General features: G+C 40.8%; 1 protein-coding gene across 2 annotated transcripts in view; it reads right to left on the bottom strand.

The window, feature by feature from the left end:
• Positions 1 to 25,604, bottom strand: part of RPS6KA2 (ribosomal protein S6 kinase A2) — a 320,987-nt gene that overhangs the window by 63,541 nt on the left and 231,842 nt on the right. For both annotated transcript variants that reach the window (XM_075706741.1, XM_075706742.1), the window contains 5 exons: positions 13,336 to 13,416; positions 12,455 to 12,534; positions 9,180 to 9,286; positions 1,792 to 1,829; positions 907 to 1,049 (listed from right to left, as the gene is read on the bottom strand). In XM_075706741.1, the coding sequence (XP_075562856.1) occupies positions 907 to 1,049; positions 1,792 to 1,829; positions 9,180 to 9,286; positions 12,455 to 12,534; positions 13,336 to 13,416 (449 nt within the window). The remainder of the gene's footprint in view (positions 1 to 906; positions 1,050 to 1,791; positions 1,830 to 9,179; positions 9,287 to 12,454; positions 12,535 to 13,335; positions 13,417 to 25,604) is intronic.

Raw genomic sequence — 25,604 nt, 5'->3', positions numbered from 1 at the left:
CAAGAAAAAGATGAATTCCTAACTACTTCTCTGTGCCAATTGATAGATTTGTGTCTTTTTCTGGTGATTTCCTCCCTATGAAGAGAAGTAATTTTAAAACTGTTTCACATATGTCAGTTTAAAACCAGCTTCAGCATGCACTCAGGACAAAGCAAACATCCCAAAGTAGTCATAATCAAGACACAGCAAAATGGTACAGAAGAAGAAAGGAGGTTGACATGGTGCCTGTATGTATTTGTTTTCTTTTCCCACCAGGAGAAAAGAGAGGTTCTTGATGACAGTCTCCCACCAGCTAGTAAGACTGACTAGAAATCCACTGCCAGACAGTGCAAAAACTACCCGATTCTTATCAGTGGAACAAAAGTCAGCAATGTTGATGTGAAGAAGATAGATGAGTGGTAAAAGAACCACTGAGGTCCTGTGAAACATTCAGAGTGCCCTCTAAAATATGTCCTTTTTAATCTATATTTTGCAGAAAGAAAGAGTAAACTTCTGGGTTTCCTAAGAGGATATCCCTAACCTCTAAAAATTGCTGCCTGGGGAATTGTTTCCTAACAGGAACCACGTTAGTAGCTAGGCAGATGTTTCTTCTGAAATGCTTGAGCTCTTCTCAGCTTGCCCTGCCCTGTTTCTGTGGAATAGAAATGTTCATGGCTCATGGAAACCAACTGAGACGGCAAAGGACTGTGAGAAGGAAGAGAGAGCTCTAATCTGGGGCCAAATACTACCTCATATACTGCCAGGAGCAGCTGGTTCCCTGGCACTGATGCAGTGAAAACGATCAAGCAATCATTACACATTACTTTCCTATCAACCCTTAATTGCTGAAAGCAGTACTTTTTATCTGAGGGGTCTGATCACTCCTACAGCCACCCTTCCAACAAACGAACACAACTTTTCCATTACCATGAGTACGCCAAAAGACCACCAGTCAGCACTCTGTGTGTGTCCTCTGCGGTTGACCACCTCTGGGGCCATATACTCTATTGTCCCACAGAATGAATACGCTCTCTTGTCATGGTCGATGGCTTCTTTACTCAGACCAAAATCTAAATGAATTGAAACAGAAAAGACTTGTCAGATCTTGTTTACATTTTTTGTCACTTAAACTGTTCAAACAAAACACACCCACCAGCCGATGAAGCACCCTTCTGTCTGTGTGCAGAAAGGCTACAAGCATGTGTGCGCTGAAGCCCTGCCTACGTGCAGTGCCTGGTTGGCAATTTGTTAATATGACCTGAAGGTAGGTGTATCATTTTCTCTGTTCAGAATGAGGTTCTGGCCCAAAGCAGAAGAGAGAGTTTAAGTAGACAGAAATACATAGTTCAGGTTTGGTGAAGACAATGCTCGTAAGAATTCTTACTCAGATAACCAAAGCATTAGGAATAATAATTCCATATGGACAGCAGTGCAAAAGATGGGCAGACAGCACATTCAGGGTGGCAAAGGGATGTCTTTCCAGGTGTCCTTTGCACAGCGATAATTCAGAGAATTTAATCTGGAGTCAGCAGTCATACTGGAAGCACCTTTCCATCCATGGTGCTAGGCAGCCATGCCTGCATGCTTCACATCAGTCAGGAGTACAATTTTACCAAGAAAACGTTGTGTTCGCCATCTGCTGTGTAGCACAGGTGCTTGACAAATTGCCAGAGAAGAGAACCTCAACACTCAAACTCTTCTGGCTTCTGAGTTTTTGTAAGCAAACTTTCTACGCAAAGATCAAGAGGCACGGAGCATACTGCAGAAAAAAACCCCAGCTGGTGGACATTAAGTTTTCCATTCCTCACATACCTGTTATCTTAATGTGGCCCTCTTCATCAAGAAGAATGCTGTAAAGCAAAAAAGCAAACATTCATTCATTAGGCAGGCAAAGGTGCAGTTAGCAAACATAAATAAAACGTTTAAGACAGGTAAGGAGATACGCAAGACTCAAATACATGTGTAAACAAACCCCCAGTGGATTATATGCCTCCAGAAAGAAAAAATGATCCTCAAAGTTCTGTCTAATCTCATGTCTGAAGCACACACAGCCTGTGGCAGTTGCATGGGGAGCCTCCTCCTTACTCCACAGCACGCTCAGGGTGCTCAGCAAACTGAGCTCAGAAAGAACAGGGTGTTCAAAGCCAACAACAGCAGAGTGTCTGATTCCAGCAGGAGAAGGAGCTACAGGTTTTCTGCTCTTCTCATAATAATAAAGGCAAGCACACAAATAATCAGAGTTTGGACTCACTGGACCTAAAATTAACTCCAAAGGTAGATACATTCATGCTGAAGTAATAAAAGTGATCGTAGAGCATAATGACTATTCACAGCCTAACTGCATGGATCTCAGCCCCTACTAATTTATTCTGTCCGGAAGCATAAATGAAAATTCAGCCTGTAAGCCAAGTTCAAGTGTTCTCACATTTGCCACCTGCCAACGTGTTTTATTCTCACAAAGGCACTCCAACATTTCCGTGAAAAAAATGACTGTAGTTCACAAAAAGCATTGCTAGTTTTTATGGAAACAAGAAGGAACACTGAAACTGAAAAATAATGATTTCTGATAACTTTTCTGCCTATAAATACCGACATAGTAATGAAGGTGGTGTTTCTTCAGTTCTAGTTAGATTTAGTATATTTCTTTTTTTCAAAATGGTCTAGTGAGGTGTCAGCTATTTTTATATTCCCCTTCTCTTAGAGAGTCACTTTAATCCAATTATTCTGGAAGAAAATAAGACAGAAGTGAAACAAACGCATTGGGCTGTACTTTAGTGAAAGCTTGTCTCTGTACATAATTGAAAAGAGATGATCTTCTGTCATTTGTTTGTGTGTTTAGAACAGACTGGCTGTTACTGGGTAATTCATCAAACAAAGGCCAGCTTCTGAGTCACTACTATGTGTTCAATAATTAAAACTTTTTCTTCTCAATAAAAGCATCTTTACCTCTGTTCTTTCTCCCTAGATTTCTTGAAGAGGCATAATTTTTAAGTACTAGCCTATAACAGGCATGTTTAAATGTATTTTTGTGACTGCAATCCCTAAACGAGAGGCTTGCACTTCAGAAGGGAACAGAATAAAACACCTGCCAGTGTGGAGGTGAGCGTGAATGTTTGAACTCCACAGACTTGGCTATGGAGAAATGACAAGGGGGAGTACAGCTCACAGAAATCACCCCAAATTTTGCTCCACACCCAGGAAGCCCTTGTGAATAACAATGCAATTCAAAGGTTGTGGGATTTTCCCCAGAAACATCAATTTTATATTTCATAGATTTCCTACTGAAAATCCATGTTGCTTTTCTTTGTATACAGTATATGCTCTTCATACCTTTGTCCTTATTAGAGGGTTCATACCTTACCCTCATTAAGTGCATGGAGGCAATACCAACACAGCTATCAGACTGATAATACTGTCTTAGGTTAAGTGAGCCAGAAGCACAGAACACGCTTTCTCACACTAAATGTTTGCATGAGCAGGAAAACGAATGGATCCTGATTTCCTATGGGTGTACGTTCTCTATATATCCCCTAAAACTTGATCTACATTTGCTCCTCTGTCTTGTGTTCCCTAATCACCCTTACACAGTGCCCTCAGCTGCCTGCAATTTCCCCTGCGGCCCCCGGCAGCAGCCTTTGGACAGCTGGGCATTTCCACATTTGCCATCTGCCAACACATATAATGCTACAGTTATGAACTGAAAGCTACATTTGGTGTAAAAAGAAGATAACATGCTAACAGTCAGAAAAAAGATAACTGTTGCGCTGGATTAGCTGTGACATTAAGAAGCAAAGAACCATGTACCTGCTTCTAAACATGCAAATTACAACAACAGACAAATAGTTGTCCTTTGACTGTAGAAGCAAACTTACTATCTGATCATACTTTCTGTCTTCTCTTTTAATCTTTATCGCTTTACAGTTCCTTTTTATCCCACACTGGCCGTAGTAGAAATTCTATTGTGACAATCATAATTACTTTAGCTATGGTTTGCAGGATCAGCTAATCTGAAATAAGCTAGTATTATTTTGCAGAAGGGAAAAAAGAACAAGAAGTTGTTAATGTGATTCAGGCTTGAGAAAAATCTTTCCTCTAAATCAATGTTTTGAAATGATAAAAAACATAAGTAGTAGACTATTTTATATGTTAAACTAGGCTATAATCCCATTAAGTGATAATCTTTCACTATGAGATTTTTCCATTTTATTTGTTCAGTTTAAGGTTTGAGTGTGTTTACAGGATTCTATCATTGTCATCTTATTCTTTATTTCAAAACAATAACAACATTTTAGCCTCAGGATCATTCCACAAACATTCAAACTGCTTTCATTGACCTCAGTTTAAAAGTATGCCTTGAGAAAATAAAGGCTGAAAATCTCCATGTTAGAGGCTGGAAAACTAAACTAGTAGCAGGGGAATGACATACTCCAAGTTACAGGAGAAGCTCATAGTAGAGCTAGGACTGCAAACTCCTTAGTAGTTTTTTTGCTGCAACATTAACACAGGGATAAAAAGCCTGTGTTATTAGTTGTTGACATTATTTTGTAGGGAATCTTAAATCAAGGCCATAGCAATTCTCTCCCATTTTTCTCTCTATTTTTGGTTTTGAGTCATGTCTTTTAGGCTTCGCTTTGAACTCCAATATACCCAAATCATCATGAAGTTCTGCCAAATCTATTAAACTGGAACTCTGGGTTTCTTTCTCATTATTTAAGTTTCTTTGCAAGTCAGCTCAGTTGTGCACAAAATTCAGCCCACACTTTATGTTTTTCAGAAATTGTAGCCAAAATTTCAGGTTGGAAAGAAAACATGAAACTTCATAAAGAGTGTTAAATTTGATTGCAGGCTTTGTTATGGAAGTACCAGATAGAGTGAAGTATTCAAATATCTCCCAAAGAGATGAAGATTCTCACAAACTGTCCACCTTTTGTGACATTTCAGTGTTTGCATGACCCCATACTATCTCACCATGTTGAACAGTCTTACACCAAACTCATCTCTGCTCTAGCTTCATTGACTGTTTACTTCGATGGAAGATGATGGTGATTTTCTACCAAAAGTCTTTGTCCTTTACTGATTCTCAGATCTTCCCTCTCTACACAGAGCAGCTACATTCATGAATGCATTGCCACAGTTTACAACATGCTGCATTAAGCAGCGGTGGTTTGGTTTTTTTTAATATAGTTCAACAATTCAGGAGTTGTTATATGAGCAGTTATATGAGCTGCCCCTTGTACAGACAGCTGAGGGCATTACAATGTAAACCACTCCTTGTTAATCAAAACACCTACAACAGAAATGTATCAAGGTGCATCTGGGTACCTGGAGATAGAAAAGGCAAAAATAAATATAAAATCTGTGCATTCTCAGAAGGTCGAGTTACTTCTAAGTCACTTACACTCTCAAACCACAGCATAAGAAAAAACATATGCATCATATACTACTGTATAATAAGTTCCCATTTTTCTAGTTCACTATAACCGTGTTTAATAACTCGATCCTGTGGTTCTTAAACAGAAACATGCCTCACCATGTAAGCAGCTCCACTGGTTTCAGTGTGACTGAACAGTACCTTGTTCCACAAGGGATGCCACTGAAACCACCAAGGCAACTCAAGGAGAAGAATTTGGCTGCAACAGTTTAAGAGAAGAAGCATCTGTTTGTTTTAAATGAGACTTTAACCAGAAAACTCAATTGCTTGCCTTTTTGAAGTAAGTACAGCTAACTTTACAACAACTCCCAGAGTATATATTCTGCTTGCACTTAAAATTAATTCATAGCTTTGAATTGTTAATATGGATTTTTGCTCAGGGAATCTTAAAAAAATGCTGAACCTTAAATTTTAACGTATTGAGGGTTCTTTCAAGTGGTCTGAACAGTGCTAGTTTCTAACTAGTCTTTGACATAAACAATTCCGATGAACTTCCTTTTAGGATACTTACAGAGCTGACTGGAGCAATCTCAAACCTATTAGCAGCTACTTTTGGGAGCTTCTGGAGGACAGCAAAACCACTGAACAATGAAAGAAGGTCAAATGCAATGTCTATCTTTTAACAAAGGGGAAGAGAAGCAACTGGGAAATTACAAACCAATTCATTTATCTCCAGTTCTCTAAATCTGATAGAGTAAACCCTGTGCTCTAATCAGACTTGTAATGCTCCTCCTGAAGATGTGGGTGTAATTGTGCACATTGCACTTCAAAGGAGATATGGATCAAGAGAAACAAAAGTGGGGAATGAGAATGACTGAACACCCAGAGAGACTGGCGAAGAAGATTTTGGTAGCTGGACTGTTTAGGGTACAGAAGAGAGGTCCAAGGACATGGATGTGCTTGCAGTCCCCTGAGGCTGATGCTGAGAGCAGAACGAGCTGGCTGGGGAGTCTAGGAGGACAGGCCAAGGAGTAATGGCCTGCAACTGCAGCAAAGAAATTTCAAATTAGCTACTAGGAGCAACTTTCTAGATGTACAACTGGTGGAGCACTGCCAAGCGGCCTCCTATGGAGACCATGGAGTCTTCACCAGCTATTTTAAGAATAGGTTAGCAACACATCTGTAATGACCTTGATATATTTGACCCTTCTCAGAGGCAAGGGAAGGATGAGAACATCCTGGGATGGTCCTAAATGTCTTTTATTGTCTTATATAGACAGCTATCCTTTCCCAGATGTAACTTAAAAATATAGTACGTTTTTCTCTTCAGTATGAATATTTTTTTCTGCTGTACCTGTTTTTTTCCTCTAAACCTAAAGTTCCAGTGAAATCATAGGCTGTCATGCTCTGCTGTCCTAGGCATGGCTACACACAGGCTTTGCACTTACAAAGTTATTTTTAAAGGATATGGTATTCAACTAGATGGACACCTTGACTGATCCCCAGGTATGAACTTTAGTTATATCAGTCTGGGTCATTCCCTTTCCTGTACAGCAATAGTTATATTGATGTAAAGTAATTTTATACTATGATAGTTGTATCCAGATTCAACTGTACCACTGGTATCTATTTAACTATACATCAAAGACCATAAACCATACATTCAAAAGTTAGGAAATACCAGAATGAGGGCTGCCACCTTAACTTTACACAGTGGTCTCACTGTATAAAGGTCTTTAGTTACATGGTGATACTATTGGTTTTCTTGAAGAGAGCTCTTGCCTCGGTTGGCAGAACAGATAATATACGCAGGGATTTTAGCAGAGTGATACAGTGAAGGGGACGGCTGGCTGGTCTCAGCTCAGACGAAAATGCAGAGAACTGGGTTCCATCTTTGCCTTTTCCACATGTTTCTATGCGACAATGGCAAACTAGTGACAGCTTTCTTTCTTAGGTGAGCTCTGGTTTCTCAATTCACTGATCCCTGATTTGAGATGTTTCAGTTTGGTTTGCAGAAATTTTAAGTGCGTTCACTTGCAACTGAAGTCAGTGACAGATGTGCTTTGAAACACAAAGTGACACATAATACTGAGAACTCTGAAAAGTCAGGCTTTCAGCATCTCAAATACAGTGAATAGTTTTGACATGCACTTAATTTTCCTCTTGGTTTCTAACTTCTCCTAAAGCAAAAAATGATGGCATGTGACTATAAATGTAACAGCACCATGACTTATATTTGAATATTTGGATATTCAAATATTTGAATATTTGGACACCTTCTAATAACAGCTTCATATATCATGTGTCAGCTTGAAAAACCGCTTCATCTAACACCAGAAAGAAAAATAGTGTGCGTTTCATACTAACACTCACTAGAGACAAAGTTTAAAACTGAAAACCTGTAGTTGGAGTTATTCTATTATGCACGTTTGTTGATGCTGAATGAATAAAACAGCAATTCAGAATGAAGTTGAAACTGAATAGCTGCTGGCAGACAATGCAACAGCACATGGCAGCGGCAGCTTTGGTGTGACCGCTGTCTACGTGCATCTCACATCGTGTAACAAATTGGTACCTTTATCCCTCCAGTGGTTTAATTTGGAGGATGACTTCTGTATATGCCAAAGACTCTGGTTTTCAGTTTTGTTTGCATAAATGGGCAAAACTGGAAATTTTGGTCACCTGTGAAAGGGTCTCTAGCCCAAAGGACTCAGAGCTCTGGTTACATACATGTGTATGAATTCATATAGTACTACTGCTATTACTGTTGTAACCAAAACATAAAATTGAATTTAAAGTTTAAATCACATAGTACTGCATTGTAGATGAATAGTCTCCTCCCCTTCAATTTCTCACGTACAAAAATCACCTTCCGTTGCTCTTGGTCCCTTATTTTGTCCATGAGTGTGAAAGTAAAAGCACTCCATTTTAAAGAAAGAGCTGCATATTTTTGAACTTCATGTCACAGAAGGAAAAGGCTGCTCTGCTGTTGTACTTTGGGTCTGTAAACAACAGCCAAACAGACTGCTCTCAGTGGTCATCTTTTTAAAATGACGGTGACCGTTACATTAAAAAGGCTGGTAACTTTGAAATGTTGCAGCCTGTTTTATTGGAGCTGGCACAGAAGATGCAGGCAAAGCACCAGGCAAGTGGCACAGAATAAAAACAATATCACATCACTCCAAGTGACAGCACTGAGGGTGTAATTTAGTCTATTGACGTACTGCAAAGAAAAAAGAAAGGAAAAACTTCCATAGCAACACATTAGAAATAGAAAATAGCTGCAAATATAAGAGGCAGTAATTCTTGGGAAAATATTTTGGATCATTAATAAAAGTGTTTTTAAAATCCTGATTATCATGTCTCTTGTGAGCTAATATGCACACTAGTTTTCAGAGATGCTCATTTAAACAATGGCTACAATAAAACTGAATGGTGCCACGACATATTTCATATGAGCTGGAAGTGGAGTTGCTTTGAGTGGTTTATACCACACCAAGGGGAAGGCAAGAGCAAATGCTGCAAATCGAGAACAGTGCTACTGAAGTCAAAGGCACAGAGATCTGAATCCTGCGCTGAGATCATTCACTGAACTGAAGGCCAGGCACGCAGAGGCCACAACACACTGGAACAGAGTCGAAGGGTATGGCCTCATGCTAAAATGATATAATAAGAAGGCCCCACTCCTGATGGTGAGGGTCTCATGTATGGAGTCTCACATACAAGAAGGAAGGCAGAGCCTCTGGCTCCTTTTGACTTACTAGCATGGCAAGGAGCAGAAACAACTGAAAAGCTCACATATTTATGTTTTGGTTTCTCATTAACTTACTTTTCTGGTTTTAGATCCCTGTAAATAATTCCAAGACCATGGAGGTGGTCTAATGCCAAGGCCAGCTCAGCTAAGTAGAACTTGACATCCTCTTCTGTAAACATCACCTAGAGAGAAGGAAGACAAGAACACACCACTTTACTGGACAGTGGTGGGATGGCTTGCATCAAACAGACATGGGGAAGGAATTGCCTAACTCGGGAATGCTAGAAGGACCATCATATCAGGTTCAATTTTCCTTAATTTGTCTGAGCTCATATTAACAATTCTTACCAGTCTCCTCATAAAACAACACTTGATCTCTCAAGTACTCCTGTTCCTTAAAACATGCTGCTCTCATTTGTCTGTTTGATCTGTTTAGATGACATCATGTTGCAATAATATGCATTAGGTTCTAACTTGTTAGCCTTTGGAAATGAATGGCAAAATTCAATGTGTTCAGTGCAGCTCTTATTGCTTTCATATCTCTTAATTTGCTAAAATCTTGACATTTGGTTACCAAATTCCCGCAAAATAATATGGGGTAACCTCTTTGGGGAAGGGAAATGCTTCTTGTTTTAGAAACAAAACCACATTTAGTTCCCAAACAAGAGCAGGATACACAGCATGAAGAGACTCAGAGAGGGATTTAAACCCCCATGCATCAAGGGTTCAAGGAATCTCAGTGCAGATGCCCTAAGCAATGATGTGCTGTCTAACATCCAGGGCCTGATGAGGTCTAAATTGAGGGCAGTTTTTTCCTTTCTATAGCTGATATGGCTACTACTCACACTGAAAGCTCTGCTTTAGGTGGGAAGAAACTCCTGCAATTGAAAAAACATTAAGCTCAGAAAAATTGAGCTAAGATGGGAAGAAACCCCTTTGGTTCTATTTTTGTTGTATCCCAGATAATGTTAACTTCTCTTTAATTAAATTTCAATACGTACAACAATAGTAATGCAGAAAGAGAAGCTGATATATTGCATACACGATATTGAATACTATGTATGACAGAAGTAAAATGAGTCAGCCTAATAAAAATTTACATGTCATGTAAATGCAAATATCTAAAGTAGATGTTGCCGAGCTTATTTTTAAAATTAAGTCTCTGCTCTTGGAAGGGGGCAGCCACAATACTGGAGTGTTCTGAGAAGCTGCAGAAGGCTGAGAGCAAAAATAAAGGATTGAGAGAACAGATGCCACATATTTTAATTAAAAATATCACTGCAAAGGCTAGAAAGAAAAAGGATACATAAGCAAAAACTCTGACTAAAAATGTAATTGGTCTGAACATTAAAATTGCATTAATTATCAAAATAAATTTAAATTATTCATAAGGCTTAAAATAAATAATGTAGGCAAGAGATGAAATCATAGAATCAGAGAAAAACTTATCTATGCAGATACACCCAGGTAAAGTCAGACGTCTCAGAAAGACAGAGCAAAAGAGAGACAAGCTTTGCAAACACATGCTGTAGTATACAGCAGGATCTGACTGAAAGTCCATTGAAATCAATAGCGTTGGACCAAGTCCCTAACTAACAAATTGCCAGCAGTACAAGTTTTCCCATAAGGTCTTCCCTTGCAATACCTTGCCACTACTGAACAGCTGCAAAGTATAAGTAGACAACATGAGCTGCAAACACTGAAAAAAGAAGTATGTATAAAAGGGCTGTCAAGTGAAGAGGACTCATCCTTGGTAGTATAAGGCAGAGAAATCAACAGATTGCATTGGAAAAGCTTTGGGGAAAATGTGAAGTTCTAAAGGAATACAAAATCCACGCTGTTCTCTTTCACTTCTGAGTTCCCTAACTGTGCAGAACCTATAGCTGCCCTCTGTAGGCAAGAATCACTTTTCATCCTTCTCCAATGAGACCAGAGAGGCCTTTGCTAAGACAGCACGCTGTGTTGCACACAAAATCTGATTTCATGACGAACAGCAGAAGGATATTTTTTATTTTCTTTAATCTTTTTCCTCATATTAAAAGTAACTGCTGCCATGCACTAGGTACTTATATGACTATCATTATGTGGCAGTGTAATTAACCTGCCTCTAATGTCTTCTCACATTAGCAAACAAGCCTTGAAAGCAAATACTTGGGCTCCCAAGCCGTGGCGCACACAGCAGCCTACAGCATGTCACTGAACCAGGAATCAGATGGGAAGCAAAAAGTTAGAGAACTTTTGAATGAAAGTACTGTTTTCACAGCTTTTTCTAGTCCATCAGTGACTCTCCAAATCAAGAAGAGCGAACACGGCTTCCTCTCAAGATGGCATTTGAAAGGTCCCTATTTTATCTTTAATGATTGTGTGTTAGGTGGTTGCTGACACCGCTGCCCCCACAGCCTGTAAAGAGACCAGGGGCTGGGGACATCGTGTGAGTGACAGAGAATGCCGGGGTGCAGAGAAGCCCGCGGGGGGTGGCAGGGCTGCCTCGCCGGAGCCCCCCATGCTGCCTGCAGGACTCTCTGAGGCTAAATGCAGGAGGATGCACCGCTTCAAGCAATGCAGGCAGCTGGCTTGAAGAGGCATTTGGAGACGCAGGCAAGTGCTAAACGAACCTGGAAAAACCTGCCGCTATCTATGGGCTTTAGCGAGACTCAAGTTTGGACCGTTTCCTGGCTGCATTTTTCTCCAGCAGCAGCATCTCCCCAAGGCAGGGCTGCGGAGGACAGGGAAGGGATGGGAGCCCAGGGAGGTGGTGGAAGCAGCAGCTGTCCCCAGGCAGGCAGGAGGAGAGCCGGCGAGGGGTGCGACAGCCAACCTCCAAACCCTGGGGCAGCGTGTGGCCTCCGACCTGCTCCCAGCAGCTGCTGCAGGAGGTGGCTCTTTCCCTGCTCGCCGGCTGATGCCCCATTGTCTGCACGCTTGCTGCAGGGGTCGGCCCCTGACCTACGGCCATCTCTTCTTGCTGCCGGCAGCGGTTGTGATTTTCCAGCAGTTCTTTGCCCATGTCCTGGGCAAAATGTGTTAAGGATTGATTTCTCAGATTGTTTCTCATCACATCCAAGATATATTTTGTGAGCAATGAGTCTGGGGCTATTTTGCTATGGGAATAGCTTAGTAGTGGTGCAGTTTTCTCCAACAGTGATGCTTATGTGCTATCTGCTACAGTACCTATGGCATAATTCACATATAATTATTAAGAACACACTTAAAGATGCAAGATGATACAGCTCTATTACATATATATAGCAGGACTATTCCCAAGGCCATTTTTCATTCCCACCAACTTCATCTGAGTTCTGGAAATCAGGATAGTCTTTCATTTCTAAAGTTAAAATCTATCAGCTTACCTCTTTGGAGAGTCTTGTGAAAAGGTCCCCTCCCCGCAGGAAATCTAGTATTAGATACAACTTGCCCTCTGTTTGAAATGCTGCATTAGAAAAGGATGGAAATGTTGGAAGTTTGAATCAAGATAAAGTCTTGAAAGAATTAATCTTGTTGTCTAGCAGTGTATCATTCATGCCATTAGCTTCCCTGTCATTTCAGCACTTTGAGAACAGAAAAATTTAATTTCTCTATAGAACTAAGCAGCTGAGCTTAGACTATGGGAAAAAATGGTATCAGCGGAGAGTCAACGATGCATTACTAATATATGCTTTTGCATGCTAAGCATCTACGAATTAATATTGCTTTCCATTGAACAAGACATCAGCGGTCACTGAGGGCTAGGCATAGAGAGAAGCTCCCAGGTTTGTGTGAGAGGAGAGCCCGCACTCTCCAAAATGTCCTCAGAAGACCCTTTACAGTAATAATGGGGCTCCTCAGGGAGCTGGTGAGGCGGAGGAAGGCAACTCCAGCAAGACACCACATTCATATACACACATATACAAATTTGGACTGGTGCTGATTATTAAAAATAGTTTTTATTTAGATTCTCTGGTTTTCTAAGTGATACTTGACAGCAGGTGAGGGGGTTGGCAGATGTATACTCACCAGCTACCCCACCAGCACAATCTATCACATTAGACTTTATGACAAGTGTATTTTGATGGAGGAATGGCTAAAACTTACTTATACTGAAATCTCCTTTAGCTTAAATGAAGAATTTCACACAGGTAGCCTCTATGATTTTGTTAGAGTCATAAGTAGGCAGGGGGTATGAAATTATAACACATCTAGTTACAATTCTCCAATCTAAGAACAAACATGAATTTTATTTTATTATAGTTACCATAATGAAGCTTGACTATGAAAGGATGATTCACTTCTGCCAAAATATCTCTCTCCATTTTTGATCGTACCCGATCCCGAACTATAAAGAAAGAACAATAAGAACAGTGACATATTAAGAAGCAGCATGGTCACTGGATACAGTACTGGAATGAGGTTCAGGCGATTTGGATTCTGCTTGTCACTCTGCTGATGGCTTGTGGTGTGGCCTTTGGCAAACCACGCCACTCTCTGCTTTCCCCTTTTTCCATCTGTCTTGTCTATGCAAAGAGCAAGCTCTTCAGGGAGGAACCCTGTCTTCGTCTGTGGAGACCTGCCCTAACTGAAAGGACTACAGTATTACAAACAACAGGAATGCGATTATGCTTTGCAAAAGAGAATGTTAATGTGAAAATTAAAACAATATAAAATTAATAACTCTGTCTCATTTAAGATTAAACAGAATGTACCGGTCCCAGAGCTGGTTGGGTTAACCTCGTGCAAATTAACTTTTTGTATTGTGATGATGATAGCCGTGTTTATGAGATATCACTGAACAGCACTCTCTGGAAGTGATTTGTATAAAATATTTTTAGCTTCCAATAAACCACCCAAACAATCAGTAATAAAGAAAAAAGGCTGATTAAAAATAGTAAAAGACTATTTTTATCTGTAGAGATAAATTATTGTGTGATAGCAGTGAGAAAAATACTTTTTGTGGCTGAGATGAATAGAGTAAGAGAAAAAATAGTTACAGAGGTGAGCTGGGTTCAAACTAATCAAAACTGACGCTGAAGATTTCATAGCAAAAACATTTAGCAGAACGTTCAGACATTGAGGAGGATTCAAGTCTCCTCATTATCAGCCTTGATCTTACAGATTCATTTTTGAGTCAACCACAATTTTACTAATTCCATAATGAAAGCATTGAAATTTTCTTCTTTCTCTGCGTTACACAAAGCCAATATGCTTTTCAGCTGAAACCATCTACAAGGAATGTTATGAGACTATTTTAGGTGGTAAAGCCTGAGATCTCAGTGAAATTCTGTCATCGCCTTCATGTGTCGTGGATCTGCTGAGAAGCTGAGTACTCTCAGCACCCAAGTAATGAACGTGCCATAATGAAACCACATATTCTGTTGCTGTACTTCAAAAATTGATGCACGGAACTAGGTCTGAAACAGCTGATCTGAAAACCTTAAGTAGGAGTGGAGGGACACTTGGACTTCTTGCTATTTTGATGCTTTACTTAGTTCAATAGTAAAGTAAGCTTTACTAGCTAAGTCAACCTAAGCTACTTTGTGGCTAGAAAACAAAAAAAAGGTAATCTCAGAATCTCAGTCTTACCTCATGAGTAAAAATCTCACATCATACACTCACAAAATGTTTAGCCTATGCGAATGCAGAGTATTTCTCGCACTGTAGAATCAGCGATGCTCCCAGCCAGGAATTCTTGTTGGACAGGTGGGCATTGCTGAGCACTCTACATAGGATATTTCCCATTAATTTCCCATTAAGCTTGGTTAGATAGCCTAATAAAGTGCCTCTCTGCACTCACACTACACAGCCATGAGAAAAGGCTGACAGAGCAGCAGCGTGCCCTCCTGTCCTCATCATTTCAACCTCCAAACAGGTAAAGGCAGAGCTGTGTGGCCGGGTGCTTTGCCAAAGCCCTCTGCGCTGTGCCCTGCTTACTGCTGTGGTGGTTACGGGCTGCCACGTCACCCTCCTCCCCACACGTATACAGCATGTCTGGAGGCACAGAGACATTAAGGAAAAGGCTATGTCACCACAGAAAACACCTAATTCTCTGGAGTCATGGCCCCGTAAACGCTCTGAGCCTAGTCTCCTCCAAAGCTGCTCTAATCACCACCTGCACAGTGGCTGCCAAAAAAGATAACTGGAACCTGTAATCAGGATTGCAGCTTTGGACGTGAGTTGGTGACCTGCCCTGCCCATCTTCCAGCATCAAATACTGCCTGATTTAAACGCTTTGGGGGCAGGAGATACGTAGGCCCGGATTTTTATGGAGTCCTACCACCAAAGAACCTACTAATCATATTATCTAGAAAGGCAAATCCCCTTGCTTTCTCCCACTTTATTTTTCTTAGCCTATTACTTCCATACACCTCGGCCGTACCTGATTTTAACCTCCAAAGTAGCCCCCCTAGAGGTATTTACCTGCTTGCACCAGCTTATGTACCATAGGACACTGTCAGTTACTTGTTGTACAGTATGCAGCACATCCATTGTCATGATATTTAATAAATATGCAAGGTTGTGGTTTATTATTAGTTCTGTCACAGCAGGAGGGAAGATAGATTTTCTCTTATTCCAGATACACCTAGGAATTCCCCTGCTCTTCTGCCCTATTCTATTTTTGGGATTGGGGCAACATGGGTCTGATATGCATAAAGAAGGGTTTTAAGAAGAGATGGCACTTTGATGTAACATTTCAACAGCATGAGGCTCTGGCTGTGTCTACTCCACTGTCATCTTCCAGGTATGGTGAGTGGGAAAGTGCCTCTCTTCTGCACTTTGGAGACTTTTTCCAGTAGTCAGTGGTCCCAGTCTGCTCTGCTGAGGGAGTCTCCCTTGTAGTTCTTATATCATGGCAGTCAGATAACTAGATTAATTTGCTCAAGCATGATCTGAATTAGTTCTGGCTGCTTATTCAGACTGCTAGGTCCTGGCTACAGAGGGAATTCTCCAGCAGTATGGGGAGAGATGGACAGGGAATAAATAGCTGCTGCAGCGCCAGGGATGATGAGGCCTGAACATTAAATATATTTTCTTGACCATCCAGGTTAGCTCAGTTGGTTAGAACACAGTGCTAATAATGCCAAGTTCACAGGTTCAATCCCTGCTCACTGCTGGGGGGTTGGACTCGATGATCTCTCAAGGTCCCTTCCAATCCAAAGCATTCTATGATTCTTCTATGCAGGTGACCAAGCAAACATGCGTGTCTTTGCTACGTCTCACTGGGGGATCAGTGAACATGTACCACCATGAATTCCTCCTCTCATTTCCAAAATGACTGGATCACTGACCAGGAGCTATTTCTATGGATTCCTTTCTGAGCGAATCCCTTTTCTCTGATGGTCTTATCAAAGAGCTGCAAAACCAGCACTGGAGCTCAGTAGCCTCAGGGAAGATGACTGAGCAGCTCAGAATCACAGAATCATAGAATCGTTTAGGTTGGAAAAGACCTTTAAGATCATCCAGTCCAACCATGAACCTAACACTACCAAGTCCACCACTACACCAGTTAAAGGTAGAGTAGTAATTTCCTGTTTCCTGGCTGGGTGGATGGATTATTTTTTAATTAAAGTAAAACTAGGAATCGTTAAGGTTGGAAAGGACCTCTAAGATCGTCAGTTCAACCATCAACCCAACACCACCATGCCCACTAAACCATGTCCCACAGTGCCACATCTACACGTTTTTTGAACACCTCCAGGGATGGTGACTCCACCGCCTCTCTGGGCAGCCTGTTCCAATGCTTGAACACTCTTTCAGTAAAGAAATTTTTCCTAAATTCAGCACCACTCAGCACAGGGCTGGGCTCTCCCTGCACAGGTACCTGCCTGGTGCTGCGGAACAGCCTCTCCTTCTGCCCACCCCTTGGTAATGACAAGGGGTGTGCACCAAAGGCACAGGTGAAAGTGCAAATAACTCAGCTCCCCCATCCTCATTTTCACCACTTGCAGGGGCCTCAGTGCAGTGCACAGAGAGGGGAGCACAGTGGCTTGGGCAGGTAATGCTTACACCAGATGCTTACCTCCATCATTAAAATGCTTATTGGAAATAGTGCTCACCTGCTAAAATCTTGCCCTTTCTACCCAGTATTGAATTTGGTTTGAAAGGTGGGGTTTGCCACTTATCTTTAAATTATACGTCAGACAGAGGCAGAGAACATAACCTGGAGCGATAAGCACAAAGTCATGAAGCTTGTGTGCATGATCTTGGATAAATTAGCTATCCCTGAAATAATCCCTGGTGTCACGAGACAGAAGAGACCAGACTGGTGGAGCTGGTAACAGCGGAGGAAGCACCTGCTACCCTGGAGTAAAACCAGTTCCCGTTTCCAGGTATTAATGTGGTAAGAAAGAGAAGCAGAGGCAGCTGAGGATACATGCAAATAAATAGAGCTTATCCACTCCTGTCTGTCTAGCTCTGAACATCAAAGAGGAGGATGTTACTGTTTACTTTACTTAACACTGAATGCTTAAGGAGAGGGCTTTATTTAAGGTATAAATTTTTACTTCTTGGGCTGTTTTAATTTTAATAACCATGAAGTACAGAAGGGAAAGGACAAAAGGGAAAAGTATATACAGAGCATCTTCCAAGGAGAGGAAAAAAGTTCCTTTTCAATAACAGACTAGCTGTATATTTTCTGAATAAGAAAATAAAAATGTAATCCTGCTTCCCTCTACGAAGCTTTCATGATATCAACTTTGGTTGAGATTTAAATATGGAAATATAAATTATATTTCAGCCAGTAAACTTCTTGTCCATATGTCTCACTTAAAAACTAAGAGTCAGTGCATCTCTAAGCTATGTACACTGTCAAGTAATGATGACCTAGGGGCATCCCTTGATGTACATGCAATGACATTGTATCAGTTCAGCAGGAAGTCGAGCCAACACAATAAGAACTTTAATTAGTGAAACCATGGCCTACAGGAACTGTAAAGGGGAAGTTTATAGAAGAGACACTAATTTATTCACTGTAATACTGATTAAAATTTATAGCTAATTCACCATAAGGGGAAAGCAAGTTGTCATATATCTAGTGACTGGATAGCTGAGCAGAAGTCACAGCTCTGTGAAGATAAACACCCTTCAGCCACTGGTTTCAGTGGAGCCAGAGTATTGCTTCTAGGATCTCTTTGGCCAAAGAATAACTTCCAAACATTTTTATTTAATAGTACCCTTCTCACTGCTGCCCAAAATAATTTGTAGTTCTACTAGAAGAAAATTATCCTGAAGCTATCTTCTAAATTTGTGTGTAATACTTTGCTGGTCTTTTCTCTGTCTTCAGACTTAACTGGAATAAGTTGATGCTTTTACTTCAAGAGAAGTAATTTTCTACCTAACTTGCAGTGCAGTTTTGGTTTTTGCATATAGATTTGCTGTTACAAGGCATGAAGGTTTTACCTACAGCCTTGTACAAGCTAACACATGCATCAAATCTAAATTGATATTAATTCAATTTTCAAGTGTCAAATAAGTCATAAGTCATAGACATAAGGCCATGTTTATGGCCTCAGCTGTGTCAGGGGAGGTTTAGACTGGATATTAGGAAAAATTTCTTCATGGAAAGGGTAGTCAAGCATTGGAACAGGCTGCCCAGAGAGCTGAGGGAGTCACCATCCCTAGAAGTGTTCAAAAAGCGTGTAGACGTGGCACTGTGGGACATGGTTTAGTGGGCATGGTGGTGTTGGGTTGATGGTTGAACTGACGATCTTAGAGGTCCTTTCCAACCTTAACGATTCCTAGTTTTACTTTAATTAAAAAATAATCCATCCACCCAGCCAGGAAACAGGAAATTACTACTCTACCTTTAACTGGTGTAGTGGTGGACTTGGTAGTGTTAGGTTAATGGTTGGACTGGATGATCTTAAAGGTCTTTTCCAACCTAAACGATTCTATGATTCTGTGATTCTATGAATACCAGTACAGAGCAAGGGAGGGCGTCTGCCTCCATCCTGCCTGTTCTGGGGATCGGCAGCTGTGCAGGGAGCTGGGCTTTGGCTGCTCCTGCAGATGGTGTGGAGACGTATGCGATATATTCCAACTTCCTCCACAGGTGCCCAACTTGGATGTTGCTCTCACTTCTGTCGGTCAACAGCACAGGCAGCCAGAGTCTCATGGGTGAAATATTTTCTGTCCATGTTAGCTGAGGTCCAGCACAATTCTGCTTTGCTCATGACCACTGTCGTTTGCCTGTTCATGCACTGTGAACTTCTCTGACTTACTGATGCAGCCTCACAAATGCAAACAAAGCAATGGGATGCTCCAATACACTTCTAGAAATAATAAAATGACTTCTAGCCTAAATCCTGTTTTAAAAAGGCTCTGCAAGGCACCTAAAGCTGAAGACGGTTCTACTACTCTTCAATGGCACTAAAGTGATAACTCTTATTTTTTGTAAGTTGGTGTTAGGTGCATAGATCCTTTTATAACTCTAGTCCCAGTGTGAATACCTGCAGGCTGCCTTGAGGTACAGGAGCCTGGTCCCTCCCCAGAGTCCTCTGGAGGTGGCTCAGGACAGGACCTGGTGCTCTGGTTGCCTCTCTGAGTGGGCCACTCTCTCTCTACTGATGTTGGAGGCAATCTTCTTGGTGTCACCAGGCTGAAATTGGCATTTGAAAGCTTAATTTTATTTTTTTTTTAACTAGGAATGGGTTGTCAGACAATGGGTTTGGTGCCTCAGTGACTTGTCCTTATGCCCTTTTGTCCTTTTTGACAATTTTACCTGAAGTGCTGCTTAATCCCTTGGACCTGCAACACCAGGGAGAGAAACCCCCCTGCATGTCTGACACCAGTAACTGCTCCTCGCAGAAAGCTGTTCTTGCAGGAAGATACACACAGAAAATACATGAATAATGTCAAAGGTTTCACAATCTGCTCAGAGATGTTTGGCAAAAGCATTATTGATTATAAATGGTTTGCCTGTCCCTAGCTTTCAAAATGACCTTTTGGTAAGAAACGTCGCTGCTCAGCCAGGATTGGAACACTAAGTAATTAACAAAGCAAGAACAGAGGAAGTTAGAAGCTATGTTAACTTAATTAAATCACCATCAGAACATATTGGTAGCAGGAGAAATAAATGAGTAAATAAAAGCATGGATTTAAATTTCATCCATTACCTCCTCACTTCCCTAAAACTCAGCACTGTGCCTCGAGTAGAACAAAAGCAAATATAACTCAGACTCAGGAACACACAACTCAATTTCAAATTGTTCACATAGCACTGGAACATACGAGTAATATAGAAAATGGAATATATATATAAAACTATGTGCAACATCCTTTTCAATTCTATTTCTGTTATTTTCGTCTGTTTTTAATGCTGGCTGTTGTAGACAAAAGCAGAGAGCTACATTCTAATTTCAAATCCACACTGTGTACATCTGGAAGACAAAGTACTTGTGTGGTGACTAATTACCGAGATATGGAGAAATACAGGCTTTCCAAAAAAGATCATAATCTAGCTTCAATGGCTTTGCTTGGAAATACTATTTGCATTACTGTGTTTCTGCTCCACATGGTATTATACTCAAACCTTCTAAAGAGCAGCCTTTCATGTTGTACCTTATCAGCGGAGCATTATTACAACACAAAGAAAACCAGAAAAGTGTCCTGTTGACACCTGAATGCAGAAGTATACCAATAATGTCATGTAGGGATTTTATGCGCATTTGTTTTGAAATGCATATAATTTCATGAAGGTAATTTTTCTGGAATAAAGATCCTCTGTGCCCCCAAGTATGGAACCCTTTAGAGATGGGGAAAGAGCCATTAAAAAAAGAGCTTTACCACTGAACCCTAGGGCTGCTGCAGCAAAGGAAAAAAACAGATTTACAGAGCAGGAGACACTCCTTTGTAGAAGTGCACTCTGAAAAATCAATACAAATGCAGACTGGTTTTTAGGAATCCAGGGTCTGGAGGAGTTCATTTTATCTTGCCCTCCCCTCCTTTTTTCCCTCTTTTACATGAAACAGCACATTTGGCTTTAAAGACATCAAAGACTTTGCTTTGGTTTGGGTTTTTTTGTTTGTTTTAAAGTAGCTTGGATACTTCAATGTTGAGATTTGGAATGACAGGTGTCTGTAAATTAATCCTAAACTTTTAATATTGAGCTTCCATTTATATTATGTATCACCTGTGCATTATTCTCTCAAAATGTTTGGAAAAGTTAATTAAATCTCACAATATCCCTCTGAAGTACCTCTGCTCGATTTTCCAGCAAGAAGAATGAAAGGACAGATTGGTGAAGTCTAATGTTACCAAAAAAAAAAAAAAAAAAATCATATGGGAGCTGTCAGGAGCAAACATGGGTTTCTAGGACATAGCAGCTCTGCTGAAAACAAATCCTCAGAGCAGTAACCTGCAGTCTCCCCGCATTTTCCTCACACGCTTGCCCAGCAAAGAGCAGCCTGCAGAGGCTGCAGTGGGTCTGAGCTCCACGGTGCTGCTCGGTGGGCTCCCTCCTGCCTGGGTAGAGCCTCTGGTGGCTGCGACCTCCCGCTCCTTCCCCACTGGGACACAGACTTGAATCTCTCTCCCTGGCCAAAGAATCCCACAGACGCTGCAGGAGCTTAAGTGTGTTTTATATTTTTGGCTGAAATTAGCCAGTGGGTTCAACCTCATGGTTAGAGAAGTACTGTCCAACAGACCAGTGGGATAATCATATAAACCTCACGTCCTTATGCAGAGGTGAAATTTCAGTTTTTGTGTACTTTTAAACAGAACTGGACCAACTGAATATACACAGATGTGCTTGTGCACAGCTCCCAGGTGAACCCATTCCCCCCCCAAGGTCTGTGAGCTGCAGATGTGCAATGATATCCGATAAGCCAAATCCTATGCTGATGTACAACACCAACAAAGTCAGAATTACACCCCTTACAAACGCATAAATCAGTTCTAACTAACATTGTTAAAAACAAACTGAATAAACGGCTTGACAAAGAGTAGGGAAAGCTGCTATTTGCTAGCATGGAACTTCCTCCAAAAAGCCAAAACCTGCAGCTGGAAATACATCTGCCCATGACTTGTGCAAAACTGAAAGCCTTCAACACCTCTGTATAGCTGCACCTGGGTCATCTTTTTTTCTGATGTAAAGCAGATGTTTTATTTAAATTTATTTATCTTAGTGGATGCGATATCCTGTCAAATGATCCATGAAGTAATATATTTGTTTCTTGAATTCTACTGCAACATACTCCTGTTTTTTATTACATTTGCTTCAGTTGAACAGATGTATAATAATAATTGTTATTATTATTACTATTGCAGGCAGTATCAACAATTTCAATATTAACTCTTGCTGACAGGCAATAATTACCTATGCTCTAGGAATAGGCATAATTTCAAAATGACAAAGGAATAAGAGGGCTGGCCTTAGAATTCAGAGGTCCCAGTAAACACCATTCATCAGTAGCTCTGGAAATTACGGTGACCTGAAGGGAGAAACTGGTGACTGTTTCATATAGTTTTGCAATAAAGAAAAGTTTCTAAAACCAGTTATGAGACAGTTGGCCTTTTCTCAAAAAGAGAATATTTTTCACAAAATAGATATTTAAAATTTACTTCTGACCTCCAAGAAACCAACAGAGAAAATATATACAGGTACATATAGTTCTCAATCCTACTCTTAAATACAGTCCAAAAAGGGTTTCATTTTCTCCGTCAAACTTCTCTGGTACCTCCTGTCAGACTCTAATTCCCTTGTAGCTACTGCAGCTGCTGCAGCGCTGGCTACCTCATGTGCAGCTGCACCAGAGAGGCAACACCAAGCCTAATGTTTCCTACCCGTGGGGCATTTCAGTATTAAATGAGCGTTTGCCTTGTGTTTGCTATTGCAATGTTGCTAAGTCAACAGGCACAACGAAGAAATTGTTTTTCTCTTGTCCTTCTTGAGATGGAGATGATCCAGATGTCCAGGAACTGCTGGGTCTCTCAGGGTAATGAGTTTCACTGCTTGCCTTTTAAGCTTGAAGCCCAGCGTGGTTTAATCAACTGTTGCTGCTCTTTGCTCTTTAAACACACCTGCTTTGTGGGTTTTACAGGCAGGGCTGAATAAAGTTTGCGGATTACTTTACTCTGGAAGTGTGAAAACTGTCTGTGCTTTGGTATTCACCACAAATATGTTCTGCAGCATATCATCAAAGGCAAAAATACAGCTTTTGTGATTGAAAAGTATTGGGAGTGACCACTGGCTCGGTGGTGAAAATGCAAAGACAGTCCTTCTTATGCTAGTCTTCTACAGAAAAAATATTGCTCCCTTTATTTAATCTTTCCAGGCCTAAAAAGCCAGTTGTACTGAAAGGGAAGTTTCTTCTTCAGGATCTTTGAGCAGCCACTAATTCACTTGCAAAACCTGGCAGAGCTGGCAGGGGGTGAGGGTGGTGCTGGAACTTCCCTGGGATATCCTTGGGACACTAATTCAGGGCAAAATGCCCCTGCATGAGAGTGATTTAAAGCCCACCCGAGTCCCTTCTATTTTGTTGTATGAACCCCTACTATTTTGTTTAATGGCACAGTATGGAACCTTCTGCCTGGTCCAGTTGGGATGTTTATGGGCAAGACCAACAATCTTTTCTATAATGTTAAGTGAGAATTCCTGGAAGGAGTGGAAATGTGGTATTATCCCTCTGTGGAGAATGTATGTACTGGGACGCTGTCATTTGCCACCAGGGCAGTTTTGCTCATAGGCTGAACTAATCCCGGCAAATGTTTTCTATAGAGCTGCTTGAAACTTGTAATTTTGGACATTTTCAAAGATGTTTTTCCTGTGGCTTTTGTTCTGAGTTGGAACAAAAAGCCTAAATTCAGCAAATTTTGCCAAAATTAAATTGCAAAAAATTGGCTTGGGTGCATCAAAGTACTGTTTTGTTAAGAGTTTTAATTTCTTTTGATCTATTATTTCTTAAACACTAATTATAGTGTACAACTATAAAATAATTTTTTAAAAGATATACAATCAAACCAAAGTATTCTGCTAAAATGCTTACTATCAATGTTTTTTCAAGTGAAATTTCACTCAATAGTCCTGCTCCCGTGGAGAGACACCCTACCAGAAAAGGTAAGCTGAGTCTTTTCTTTATCAACCGTAATGCACATTCACAAGAAGATGGAATAATAAAAAAGAGGATTTATGGGTGCTTCAGGGAAAATATGTTCACTGAGCCCACCAGGATTATTAAAACAAAAAACCCCAACCCCATGTCTTCCAAATGTAAGGTAATCATACAAAAGTATGAAGTAATGCTTTTGTGACCAGGCTAATTGGAGAGTGGTTTGACAGCTTAGTTCTCATAGGCTGTGGCTGGACAGTGAGAGATGCCTTTCTCAGAGGGGAGGGTTTGGATGGATCAGTCAAGGAGCACGAGGCAAATGTCAACATTCACCCCGAGCTACGTAGAAGCCCTGGCCACGACTGCGCTAGGCTGACTTCTCACTCTAAACACTTCTTCCATTAGGCTGCTTGGATGTGGTAAACGCAGAGCCAATCCAATCTGACTTGCTCTAACAAATTGTTTTGGATGAACATTTTAGTTACTCAACTCCAAATATTTTGTTTTGTACAATGAGCAACTAGTATATTCAAGGCATCACTGGGGAAGCTGGGATACTGGCTTATCATCCAAAACTGAGAACACTCAGTTGATTTAGGAGATATGAAGACCTGAGATGGCTTCTATTTGTAAACCTCATCCTGTGTGGTTTATCAGGTTGCCTGCAACCCAGCCCTCTGAGCTACTTGCACATAAAATAGACAGGAATTTAGAACTCAAATATTTCAAGAAAATAGCGGCATTTAATGTCAACATTCAGGCAAACCAAACCTTTGCTTTGCCCAGGCCCTGACATGCTACACAGACGTGCTTAATATAGCTCTGTTGATATGTATGCCTCATAAAAATAAATGAGCATCTGCGAGACGGCTGTCTGTCACTGAAGAAGCCTCCAGTCCCATCAGCAAGTAGGGTGTGAAGTCAAGGCAAGGTTATTTCCTAAATTAGAGCATAAGGAAAAGCCTAGTCTCATGTCGTTACCAACATATTGACTAAAGCTTTGCAACCAGCAAGCCTTAGCCACACAAACAACAAGAAAAAAAGGCTGATCTAGTGTTTTCTCCCATGAGGAGAGAAACACAGTGCTCAAACAATTGCAAATTATTTTTCAGCCTGGACTCCACTACCGTATAGGGAGCCTCGTGGAAGATGTGACTAAGTTCAGAGAGACTCTGGGTGAAATCATGGCCCTAAAACAGTCAGTAGTAAAACTGCTGTTGACATTAATAGGATCTCACCATCTACATCTCAGTCCCTGTATACAGTTCTGAAAATATACATAGCTGCTTGAACTCTAAAAGAATACCTAACTGAAGAGGAAATCTTCCTTTTTTCCTATGTCACTGGGTAACTGCCAAGAGCTAAACATAAACCGTACTAAGCAATGACTAAAGGGAGACAGGAGGAGAGCAGATAAATATTTAAAGGATATAAACATGAAGGACAGAGAAGAAGTACCTATCAAAATAAAAGGAAATAAAGG

The sequence above is a fragment of the Pelecanus crispus genome, chromosome 3 (assembly GCF_030463565.1).
Source record: "Pelecanus crispus isolate bPelCri1 chromosome 3, bPelCri1.pri, whole genome shotgun sequence".
NCBI lineage: Eukaryota > Metazoa > Chordata > Aves > Pelecaniformes > Pelecanidae > Pelecanus > Pelecanus crispus.
The sequence above is the reverse complement of the archived record's forward strand: the minus strand, read 5'-3'. Positions and strand labels throughout refer to the sequence as shown.